Source organism: Molothrus ater, assembly GCF_012460135.2.
Source record: "Molothrus ater isolate BHLD 08-10-18 breed brown headed cowbird chromosome Z unlocalized genomic scaffold, BPBGC_Mater_1.1 matZ_random_MA35, whole genome shotgun sequence".
NCBI lineage: Eukaryota > Metazoa > Chordata > Aves > Passeriformes > Icteridae > Molothrus > Molothrus ater.
In genome coordinates, this window is record NW_023416471.2 from 4,431,500 (window position 1) to 4,444,269 (window position 12,770).

At 39.5% G+C, this 12,770-nt stretch overlaps 1 protein-coding gene across 1 annotated transcript in view; it reads right to left on the bottom strand.

Annotated features, from left to right (window-relative positions):
* EPB41L4A (erythrocyte membrane protein band 4.1 like 4A) overlaps positions 1-12,526 on the bottom strand; it is a 118,332-nt gene extending 105,806 nt beyond the window's left edge. The window contains exon 1 of the mRNA XM_036403354.1: positions 12,322-12,526. Coding sequence (XP_036259247.1) covers positions 12,322-12,420 — 99 coding nt within the window. The 5' untranslated portion in view covers positions 12,421-12,526. The remainder of the gene's footprint in view (positions 1-12,321) is intronic.
* Positions 12,527-12,770: the final 244 nt, after the last annotated feature.

Sequence of the window (12,770 nt, forward strand, 5' to 3'; positions counted from 1 at the left end):
AGAGCAAACAAAACCCAGCCTTTCCCTACATTATTATATTTCTACCTTTTTTTCAAGCCTGTACTGAATAGAAAAAGCCTGTATTAGGCCAGTCAGGTTTCCTCTTCCCTGTAACTGCTCCTAACCAACTTCAAAATGTGAGTACATTTGTATGCACAGTGAACTCCCCAGCAAACACCTGCTTCTTAAAGGCACTGTACACTGTCCTACATCCTGTAATTTGCTGCTCAAGTACATTATTTCACTTCATTTTCTGTACACTCAGAAATCAATGTTCAAAATTCAATTACACTGCAATTTCTTCAGTTCAAGTGATTTTTTTATCCCATATTCCTTCTGTATGCAAGAAAAGGAATATGAATCACAGCAAGCTTGAAAAACAAGATAATAAGCAGCATCGTGTTAGATGCTCTTCATCTTATAGATAATAATACCAAGTCCATCTGCTCTATGTGGTTAGATTAGGTAGGAAAAAATGCATATTAAGATGAAGAGCCTTTAATCAACTGTAGGCAAAGAAACTCTGCCACTTTCAATAGAATTGCGTGAATCCACTGGTGGATTAGATACAAACAGAGTATAATCACCTCAAGCTGGGCATGGAGATGGGCAGTGCACACATTTATGTAACTTTCAGAGAAGTGAATGCTGTAATGAACACTGACTTGTACTTTTGTAACTTTTCAAGTGAATGCTTATACCTTAGTACAGCAGGCACATAAAAATGTCTGGTTTGAATTCTCTTCCAGGTAAGACACACAGCAGGATTAACTAATACTAAAGAAAAAATCACCCTTTCAATTTTTGAGTTTCTTTGGGGGCACTATTTGTCTATGAGAAGTTCCAAGTAAATATTCTCGAAGGGAGGGTTCTATAAGCACACTCTCTGTGTATGTCACACGCAGCAGTAGAAATATTTCTGTGTGCTGCCCTACTGCAAATCTACCGCAAATCTTCTACCCTGATCTTTCTAAAACTCATGAACAAAACAAAAAATTAGCATAAATAAACTAATTAATTAATTAATTAATATCAAGATAATTGAAAGTGTCGTGATCTGAGATACAGACTAAGCCTCAGGAAAAAGAAAATGTACATAAAACAAAAAACTGGGTTTGATCCATTTTCAGCCAACTCAGTGGAAGTGGTTTAACTCCCTCCCAATCAAACCTTCCTCTCAACAAAATACATCAAGCTGGAGTCAAGCTCTCCTGCAGGACTTCTGCCTACTTCTGGAGCTTTTCCATGCCACAGGAAAAAATTTCAGCTTTCACAAAACTACAAACACTACAAAGAAAGATTTAAAACAACAACACTACTTAGAACTATCTTGTTTTGGACATTTTATAGATTCCTCTCCCCAAACAACTTCATTTAGCCAAGGCCCCTCCAATTTCTGTCGGAGACAAACACACACATAATACCAAAACTAAACCTAGTATTTTTTCTGATCATTTGTTCTGACTTCTGTTCACCTGTTCCCAAAGCAGCAGACATCATAAACAAACATGGTCAGCATTGCCGTTTTCCTTTAAATAAAGATTTCAGGAGACAGTTCATGAAACCTAGTTCTGTAGAAGATTTTTTCCAGGAAAGTAGGAAAAAAGAAACAAAAGAATAAAGATACAGACATGGAAACAACAAACGTGGCTTTCATGCTCTAAATGGATACAAGAGCTGAATACTGGTGAAAGGCCAAGGATGATTAAGAAAAAGATTTGACTTCTGTTAAAAAGGTAGAAATTTTTCATGTTTATTTTAGATTAATAACATCTGTCACATTCATCCAAGAATTTACACTCTTTCTTTCAAGTAAATTTTCATTTATTAATTGAACCTGCTCACAGAAAAATTGGGTTCAATTTGGCTCCTGCTGAAATTGGTGCCAAAGCACTTCAAAACCCATGTCATCAACACTGAAATTAAAACCGGGTACAAAATTTCAAGTATTCTCCAATCCAGGAAAGACAGTGGTAACTCACTATTGCTTTCACAGGAAAAGAAAAAGAAGCATTAATACTAAATGGTGGTCCAAGAAAGAAAATTGGCTTTTGCAGGAACTGCTTTGAGACACTAAAGACACAGATAAAGGAACCTCAAGGCCAAGAATATTTTCTTAGTAAATCTCATCCATCCCAACCTGGAGCACTGAGAGAGCTCCAGAACACTCCCCTTTTTGGAGAAAGATGGTTCAGTCAGAGGTGATTTTAAAGGCATTATAATTTGCCTACAGAAATGCATTTGTTAAGAACAAAAGGATAAGAATAAATGTGGTAGATACCCTTTGAAGGATACCAGAAACTTTTGTTTCCCACAGCTTTAGAGTTTGCTGTGTTCCAGAAGAAGGACGCACACACTGAAAAGAGAACTGAAGTGTTCAGCCAACTTATGTGCTGTACACAAAAAGAAAAAATGGGACTTTTAGAAAGTAAAAAATAATAAAGTGAAGAATACAGCTGAAGAATCTGACATCACTTCAAAGCAGGGGGAAAATATTTGATCTTTTCAACATAAGGGCTTTATTCTATCCTGAAAATGTTATTAAAAAAACATTTTTAATGTTTTTCCTCCTCCCTCCCCTTTTCCTCCTCTCTCCAGTTCCTCCTCCCCTACCCAAAGTAGCCAATGGAAATTAAAACGAAAAAGCTGAGGGCAGGTCAGGTCAGGACATTCACACACCTCATCAAAAGGTTCCTCTACAAAGTCTTGCGGCTTTCTCCCCTTCTTTCAGAAAGCGAATGGCAATACAAAAAAGTTTGTTTTTTGCAAGACTATTCTGTCCATTTGCAACTCTCCTTCATTTCCCCAAGAACTTTTTCTCCTGATCTTGTCTACTGAACTTAAGCCACCTCTCTCCTGTGGTCCCTCCTGAGGTGTCCTAATTTGCTCTGAAGGGAGATCCAGGCACAGGTTTCAGGATTATCTGCTGTCTTGTCCCCTCCAAGGCACCCCAATACATATCACCCACCCCTTAACTGTCATGGTATGACAACCAGAATTATGAGAGTATGACACTCAGCTTTCTTTCATTCTGGCATACTAAATAAACATAACAACCACACAGACAAAAGATTGCCATCAGCCTGAAGCACACTTGAAAGGACCCCTGTGTAGGAGGTCTGGGCTCTGTGTGACACAGCGTGGAAGTGTTAGGCTGCAACAAGCTCCTCTGCACTACTTCTCACTTCCCACAGCCACAGGAACCACAGGGAACGAGGATCTGAGGATTCCCCCATGGGAACAAGCATTGAAGAAATGCTGGCAGTCATGGCCTTCCAGTCCCACTTGGTTCTGACATGACTTGCATTGCTTTCGATGGCCATGACGAGATTTCACCACTTTATAAATTACAGCCACCTTCTACACCACAGCAACCTCCACCAGCACAGAACAAGGGCAGAGGCAAGGCCCATTGCAGCATTCTTCTGTATCTGGTGCTGGCCAAACAAAGCAAAACTCATTTCAAAACAGGGAGCTTTGCAGGCAGTTTAAGGCAACCCTGAGCAAGATGTGGAGAATCTCCTTCCGTGTTAACTATCACACCAGCACTGTAGGATTACCTCTTCTCACAAGGGCTGTTGAATCATTTGCTTCAAGTCCTGAGTCAGTGCTGAACTCAGTCCTCATTAGTCTCCTATGCATTCCTCCTCATTTTTATAATTCTGAACTGTTAGCTCCACCAGTTTTCTGTGGTACTCACAAACAGCACAAAAAGAAAATTTACTTTCCCTTATGGTATTCAATGTAGTCTCTTATAAAGAGAATACTTGTTCTGGTATTCTAAAGGGGGAAAAGATTACACTCCTTCCAGCTACCATTCATCCACCAAATAGGAAAAAGTTTGTCACAATTCTTTTACACTGTGATCTGAATAAAACTGTGGAACCAAAACAAGAACTGTATGTTTTTTTTTCTCATATAGAATGTATTTTAAAAATTAAAAATGAAATAAACCAGATATTCTATATAACACACAAATGAGTATTATTACAGATAGAAAATATTTTCCAAAACACTACAAATAACTTCTTCTCAGATATAAGTGAGAAATATATAGTATGTGGAAAACAAAAACCAGATCCAGTGGGTTTTGTTTGGATGAACTGTATTCTGGATCAATTCTACAAGACAATCAAGTGTCTTTAGTTCTACAAAGTGTTAAATCATGTGCTTGCCTACATTAGTAGTCATGCCAAATTTTTCCACTAATTATATAGGGAAACTGCCATTTTCTGCCTTCCAAATTCTTTTAATGGAATTGAGATACTGAAGGTCCTTCCTTTTCATTCCTAAAAGGCATTCTGTCTCTCACACAAACAAGAGAATTTATTCTAGGGTGCACTCAGTTCTTACTTTCCTGAGAACACAGGAAAACTATTGAAGTGCTGAGTGATTTATTATCAAACTGGCTCACTCAGCCACAGAGAGATTTTACCCAAAACTTCAAGAACTACAGGAAGATAGATTGCGTTCTTCTCTGCTTTATGGACAACCAGTTGTAATCTGCAGAGTTTAAAATGTAAATATTGACAAACAAATAAACACCTCGCCATACAAATTAGATCCACTTTTCCTTTACATTAGTAACTACCCATTACTGTAATGACTTTATTATTTATCTTAAATGTAAGCAGGAACAGTTGGATTTCGCTGAATATAAAGTCTTATGCTTGCTCTTACCAAGCATAACTAATGAAAGCTCCTGGTAGGAGTGAGAGTTTGCCACTGTCAAACAAGACAGAATTAAAAAGAAATCATGAGGGGCAAGAGGAAAGAAAGGCTTCTCAAAAAGGAATCTTTACAGACCTCTGAGACATCTAACAACCAAACTTTAACATAACTACCCTAGTACTATAGGTTAATGGTACATTCAGCCCAATAGGGATTTCCATCTAGAATGATCAAAAATGCCTATGCAGGTATATTAAATTTTGATTGTTACTTTCAATAAAGACAATTTGTATATCAATTCAAAGGAAGTTCTGAGGTGTCTTATTCCTGCCTCTGGAAAGGTACTGCTAGAATTACCAGGTCACTTCCCTTCAAAGAAATCAATGTTTGTGGTCACAAGCCAAGGAGAGCAGATAAAGCATGTTTCCCACTTGGCAAAACAGGCAGGTTCCCCTCTTCATGCTGCAGCAAAACCAAAGGAGCAGAGCTCTCATTTTGCAATGTTTCTATTGGTTTTCCACTTCTGAATAATAGCACAAGTTGATCTCGAGCATGTCCTTTTGACCTTAGCGCCTGCAGTGTTCAGCCATCCGCAACTCAGGATGCAACAGAAGAAGTGGGAACAAAAGTTCGATCAATACTGAAATGACAACCTTCATTTTAAACTCTGTGATTAAATCAGTATGCAGCAAGCAAAAGATCTCATCAGAAAGCAGCATCTAAAATGTGCATTTAAAAATGCAGTTTGCAAAATTAAACCTAGATACTGAAATGTGATTATTCACTTCCAAATATATCGGTTGTGAAAGAAGTTAAGGTAATATAGCTGATCTATCATTAAAAAATTAAACCCCCTTTAGAAAAATAAATTTTAAAAATATTTAAAAGACTGGCAAATCCTCTCTCATCTTTCTAGCGAAAATGCAGATATTAATAATGATGCAATATGACCAATACATAATTTCTCTTTTCCTTATATGTGTTCAATATCATCTTGAAAACAGATATTTTTACAGCATGAAGTGACATAAAACTTTAGCTTCTAGAAACATTCTCTTTCTGAAACACCTTTTCAATTCAGTCTCTTCAAGATTTCTCCTCATACAATGTGATAATTTTTAGCAGTTTTCTTTTTTGAGGGAACGGATTGCAATTCTGCAGCTGAATTTTAGTTCAGAATTCTCAGGAACTAAAATGAAAAACATATCAAGAGATAGTATTTAACTATACTAAAATATTTTAATATAAGAAATGCTTGATCCAAGTTACATAAACCCAAAATTGTACCAAAAAAAGCAGCCTCATAGTTTACGTGTACCCTGGTCCTATTATGAAATTACTGCTCAGTGAAAACAGAAGAACAGACACCTCTGACAATATGATTGCTCAAAGCTGAGGTTGACCAAGACATAACTCCATTTAGAAGTTAATGGATTTACTTCTTGTAGTCATGCTGGTTTCATTAATTTAGTTAAGTGAACCTAGGGAAAACAAAGTGTCTCATTGTTCATTTATTTTATGGTTATTCTGTGGGGTATTCAAGATCGCTGGCCTCATCTGTAAAGATATTGTAAGAAGTTAGTAATCTATTTCAAATTTGTGACACAAATTTTTGCAGAGCATTTAATAGCAGTGTTCATGAGCCATTTTGTTCCTTTCATTCTCTGTAAACTAGAATCGTGCACTGTTTCAGCCCATTTGTAGAGGACTGAAACAGTTCAAAATTTCATATATACCATCTGGTCTTCAGTGTGCAATCAGATGACCATTTTACACCCATAAAGGAACTTTAAGAAGCACCAGCACCTTTCTGATATGGAAGGGATTATCAGTAATGTACTTTTTTTTAACTTTTTTTTTTTGCTTTTGCTACAGACAATACTTAGATGCGGGGTGTCAACAGCATTAAAGAAGAAAATTATTCACACTTGGAACTTGATGATATTGTCTGTGTAGTTTTCCTGCTGCTATGCGAAATATGTACACATAGCAGAACTGTTGCTTTATAAAGAAAATCTATTACAAGGTTGAAACGAGACTGAGATTGTGTCCTTTTAATCAACTCACTTTTATTAACTATTCTTTTCAAATCAATAGGCAGAATATCAAGAAGAATCTGCCTTGAAATATTTATCAATTAATTATTTCTTTATTAATCAATACCAAAGAGGGCAGAGGAAAATATGATTAAATATGCTTGAACTCTGATATTTCAGTTTAGTAATTCCTGTAGGTGATGAAAATACCATAGGTAGAAAACAACTGCTATCTATCTTTAAAAAGATTTTTCAGATTTCTGAAGTAGTGTAACCAGAAAATTTTAGAAATTTCTCACAAAAAAGATGGTTTCCTTTCCTAGAAAAATTTAGAAGAATAAATCAGCAGAAATCACTTTCATGAAGAATACATTCTACATTCACAGCAAATTACTACCAATTTGATTTTAATGCTAACTCTCAATTAAATTTTTTTTTAACCCAATATAAGTTCTTTCTATTCATAGGATTCTATTTCCTGCTATCAAATGCATCCATTAAGTATTTTCACTGGGAAAAAAAAACAGATCCCTGTCATTCCCAGGTTGACTCCTTGGTGTACCTACAGCTAATATAGCTTGATGTAAAAGTGCTCTTGTTAAAGTGTAAAATTGTATATTTTCTGTATACAGTGTATTTTAAAGACATGAAGTCTGGAACTGTTTAGCTTCACTGGGGACTGAAAAAAAAAGTCAAACAAAACAAAAACAAAGGAAAAAAGCAAACAAACAAAAAAACCAAACTGAACAAAAATGAAAAACAAACAAACAAACACACACACCAAAAAAGGAAAAATACAAGAATAATCCACAGAAAACTTTCTAAGAAATGGTGTGCTTACCTACTTCTGTAGATCATACTGAATCCTTTTGTCAATTATTCCATAAGTATCTTCACAATATGTATAATATTCTGATGAACCCACTCATGCTTTTTACATGTCCAGTTATTTAACACAGTTCCTAATATCAGTCACTCTCTATTTCAGGTTTGCTTTTTTGCTTTGTTGTTTTTTTGGGGGTTTTGGTTTGTTTTGTTGTTGTTGTTGTTTTGGTTTGGTTTTTTTGAGGTGAGGGTTTGGGGGTTTTTTTAGCCATCCTTTTGCTAAATTCTCAGTAAATCATCAAGTAAATGGTATGATGGCCAGACTATCACTGGCCACCAGTGATAAATGGTACCACCTAAAAAAATAATATTACAGAACATATACTTTTCCCAGGAAGACCTTGTGTATCTTTCCTGTTCATCACTTCTCTTCTAATGAAATACTGTTGATGGCCCATCACACATGTCAGTCTAAACAGAACATAAAAACTGTGGTCAGAGAAGAATTTCAAGGAGCACTTCAAAAGTGCAATGACCAGATGGCTTAAGACTAATTAGAGAGCTTCTTCACTGCAGAAGTAGCTAATATTTTTTTTGAGATCTTTGTTCCAACTAAAGAGATGTAAACATGAGACACAGATGCTTCATGTAATTTTTAGCTTCTTCAGGAGAAAAAAAACAAAACAAATATCTCCCTTAAATACTATTTTCCGGGTGGGGGAAAAAAGGGCTCTTAGGTTCCTGTAACACACACTTTTCAAGATGAGCACTCTTTATGAAACAGCTGACAACCAATAGGTTTCAAGGCATTATTTTTAAGGGCCCACAGAGATTTTCCTTAATCTCCAGAAACAAATTTGTGCAATAAGGCACACCACTGTTTACAAGGACAATTAGCCCAGTTCTCAACAGAGCCAAAATATGTAATGCCCACAACCCCTCAGTCAGGTATCATGTCAAAAGACCACTGACATGTCTTGCAACATCAGCAGATGAGCTACAACTGGTGCTGTACCATAAAAATGCCTAAGTTATTGTTTAGTCTGTGTGAAGAGAAGACAAAGTAGCAGTCCTGGAAAAGGGATTATTGTCAGCTGGTAGCTCATTCTTACCATATCTTTAGCAAAAACCCATTTCCTAACTGGACACTTGAACATCCTTTTAAGAGGAAAAGCTGTCCCTATATGAGGCCATGCACCTTGACTAGAAAGCAGCATGAGATTGTGGTGAATAGCCTCTTCCATCCCAAAATTTCTGGGACTAACAAGTGCCATCACTTTTTTATCTCAATGCATGTACACTCCAGAATATGTCTGTTAATGTACTATAAGGAAACATAAAAATTAAGATTATGAGACACCTGATGGCTTTTCCTGATTAACTAACTCTTATCAGTCTGCTGTAAGCCTCAGTGCTGAACACCCAGCTTACACATTTTCATAGAGCAGTGCTCTAACCTTAAAGCACAAAGACAGAAAGGGAGAACAGCAATGCAGCACTAATAACAGTAAACAAAACAAAACAAAACAAAAACAAAAACAAAAACAAAAAAACCAAAACAAAAAACAAAACAAAACAAAACCAAAAAAAAAAAAAAAAAAAAAAAAAAACAAAACAAAAAACTGAGAAGCAAAGAAGCAATAATTGGTTTGAGGAAGAGTTCCTCACAGACCCCTCCAGACAGCATGGCCCATGGCAGAATGGTCAGTAGCTATCACCCCAGTAGCAAAAGGAAGTTGTTTCCTTGCCATACAACCTTGAAAAAGCCACTTGACCTCTTTCCATTTCAGCTTCCCCACTTGGGAGCCAGAAGAAAACTAATCTTTTCCTTTCCCTAACAAGCTCTTTGAAGTCCATAGAGAAAAGTATCCCTAAATTGCACTCAAAGTCTCGGTCTTGTTCACCTCTGCTTATTGTTTCAATGTGAAGTGCAATTTGAAGCCCACTGTAGAATGAAAAATGTGTCAATAATATTGTAATTAAAAAATGTCATGTTTTGATAAGTAGAGTTGCTGCCAAGCATAACAAGTCAGAAATAACCACTATACAAAGTAAGCAACGCATCCTCAAAACTCTCTGGACACATGTATCTACTTCATATCCAATTCCCTGAAGAAACAAATTTGCCTCAGACTCCTACAGGGCACTGCTTTCCACCCTTCAAAACAAGTAGTTTTATATCCACTAATATCAAGCAAGTACATAGATTGCCAAAAGCTGTTGAGCTGTGGTTTTTGTTTCTAACAGACATGCATCTGCTTGGGGGAAAATAAGAGAACAAAGTTGCTTCTGTAACAATTCAAGATATTTGAAAGAGGACCAAAAGCTTATGTCCCATGTATCTCTGAACCAAATTAAAAGTTAAGATGACAAAAGGAAGATCCCATCCAGAATCTGTAGTTCTAAGGAAATGTTTTTTTTTTTAAATATTAGTTTAAAATGAAACTTATATGAACTTTTACAAACCATAGATATGTGCCAAAGCTGAAATGCCAATTAAAAAAAATTAAAAATAAAAGTCTCTGCATTTACATGAGTGCATTTTAAAAGATTTAAAATAAAACACTTGTATTTCAAGGGTAAAGTGCCAAATGACAAAGCGTGACAGAATATGACAAATTTTATGTTCTGTTTCACTAAGAATTGATAATATAACATCCCCGGAAAGCTGTAGAATAATAACAACAGCAGCCGAAAATGATAGATGCCAGGACTGTGTTGAAAAAGCCATTTCTGCCATCCTCCAGCTGTGAAGTGGAGCAGGGCACAAAGGTCCAGCTGAAGGCTCACCCAGCAAAAGGCAAACCAGTGGCCACCCTTCAGCTGGGCAGTAGCTGCTCTTCATGCACAGCTGCACAAACACTCATGCAGGTACAGAGGCAAGGGAGGGCTCCGTGGTTTAAAACAATGCCTGGGAGAGAGCTCTGCAGTTCTTCACCTTGGGTTTTCAAAGGCTCATGGAGCTACAGCACTGAGGTGTGGCTTCACCATGTACAAACTATATCTTAAAACAAAGGAAAGAAAAAGAAAACACAGAAAACAGGCTGCTACAAAAAGGGACATTCTCACTTCCCTAAGGTTTCCCACTGCGCAGTGTGAGTGCCTATGCCAAATTGTTAATGAACTATTATTTTTCTTGTCAGATCCACATACTCTTCCAACTGATTCCATGACTGCTCTATGGTTGAGTTTCAGACAGAGAAGGAGCAGGTAGAAGGGATGAAATATTTAGCAATATACCACATTCAGATCACACTAAGAATGGCAGGAAAACACACCCTCATCTTAAACTAGACAGTTCCCAACACTGCAAGTCATGCGTTCTTGGAAAGAAGTTACGTCTTCAGACTCTTTCTTTCCCATGGGACAATAATTTTTATTAGACACTGCACAAACCCTTCACTTTCAGGGTTTAGCTTCATTAGACTAACCATCTTTGCAGATTATACTTCTAACATACTTCTGTGACTGCACGTTTACTGCACAAAAGTATGCATGATATACACACCCACATCTGCACATTGAAAGGTAAGGCTTTTCAGAAGTGTCTAAACTTAGACTTCAAAGACCCTGCACAGGTACTGAATTCCAGTATCATTCCAGCGTGATTTGCTTATTCCTCTGTGCTAAGCATGGATTTATGGGCCTATCTGCAGGCAGTTGATTCAGCAAAGCTTGATAATGCTGAATACACGTAGACCTAGTAATTCCACTGATTAGGGTTGAAAACATATTGTTAAATATAAACCCCCACTCCCCACTACCGTCCTTCAGGTTCTCCTTTCCACAGTTGCTTCACCAAGCTTCAATCATTCAAACTAAAGCACAAAGGCATACAGAATTTTATTCTTTGGATGTCTTAGGTAAAATCAGACAGCCCTTTCCAACAATAAATTTTAGAAGAATGAATTTCTTTCTTTGAATGTATTTTCTCTTTCTCAAATGTGTTTTGTTTGGTTGGTCGGTTGGTTGGTTTGGTTTGGTTTTTTGTTCGGTTTTTTTTTCTGATCCGACAATCCAACACTGAAACCACGTTCTGACGTTGCTAATAAATTCATGTCCGTGGCTCTTTGAACAAGGACTTCAAGTCTGCGACATGCTATCAGTTGTCATCAGTCTTAACCAAACAGGACCAAGTTAAGGGCCTTTAGAAAAATCTCAGTTTTCACAAGCTCTGTCAGGGCTCATTAGCGCTTGGCAGATGACTACTTTGAAGAGTTCATCACGCCGAGCGTGCTGCAGCGGCGCAGGAGCTGTTCCCAGCGGCCGGGCGACAGGACACCGGGCTAGGGAGGCGGCTGGACCTTCGCCCCTGCGCTCAGGCGCTGCTGCGCTCCCGCCCCGCTCCGCTACCCCCGGCCTTTCCCGGGAGAGCGTGTCCCAGGCGGGCACGGCCCAAGGCAGAGGGAGCGGGGAATGACTCAACACGGGTGCGCAACACACCGTGCACACAGCCGCCTTCTCTTTTCTTGCTCTGGCAGGTACAGAACAATACCTCTGCGCCGAGCGTCCCGAGTGCCACGGGGTGGTCGGCACCTGCTCGCTTTAAGTCACTATCTCGAGATGAAGCCTTCCAGAGCACCGTCTGCCCCACCGGCGAGCGTCACCCTGATCCATCTGTCCTTTGCGCGACCGTAAGCAAAGTTACGACGTTATTCCTCCTGAAACCCCTTTTTTTCCGCCGCCGCTCCCTTCCCGGCTGTCGCAGCGCAGCCGGGAGGCAGCCGCCGCCGGGCAGCCCCGCGAGCTCTCCCGCATCGCGACTCTGCAGCCCTGCCGGCGTCCTTACCTTGATGCCCTGCTGCTGTGTGGTCAGGGTCAGCTTGGACTCGTCCAGGAGCAAAACTTCGCAGTAAAATTCCTCCGGGACCGCGCAGAAACAGCCCATGCCTGCTGCGATGGCCGAAGACGGGGCGGGGAGGCGAAAAGAGCCTCGGGCGGCGGAGAGGGGCTGAGGCGCAGCCGGGTCTGGGCCGCACCCGGCTCCGCGCCCCGGCTGCGCGGATGGAGCCCAGCGGCTGCTAGGGCACAGCGCCCAGCCCCACGGGGCGGCCCGCCGCCATCCCGCCCAACAGCCTGGACGGGGCTGCCGGCCTCTCTCTCCGGGAAAGGGGGGGAAAAGACCGGCGGCTTTTTTAGGAAGGATCGCAGGGCACAGCCCTCGCCCGCGCCCGGCTGTCACGGCGGCTCCCCCGCCGCTGCCGCCCCGGGGAGGTACCGAGCCGCCCACCCGCCTCG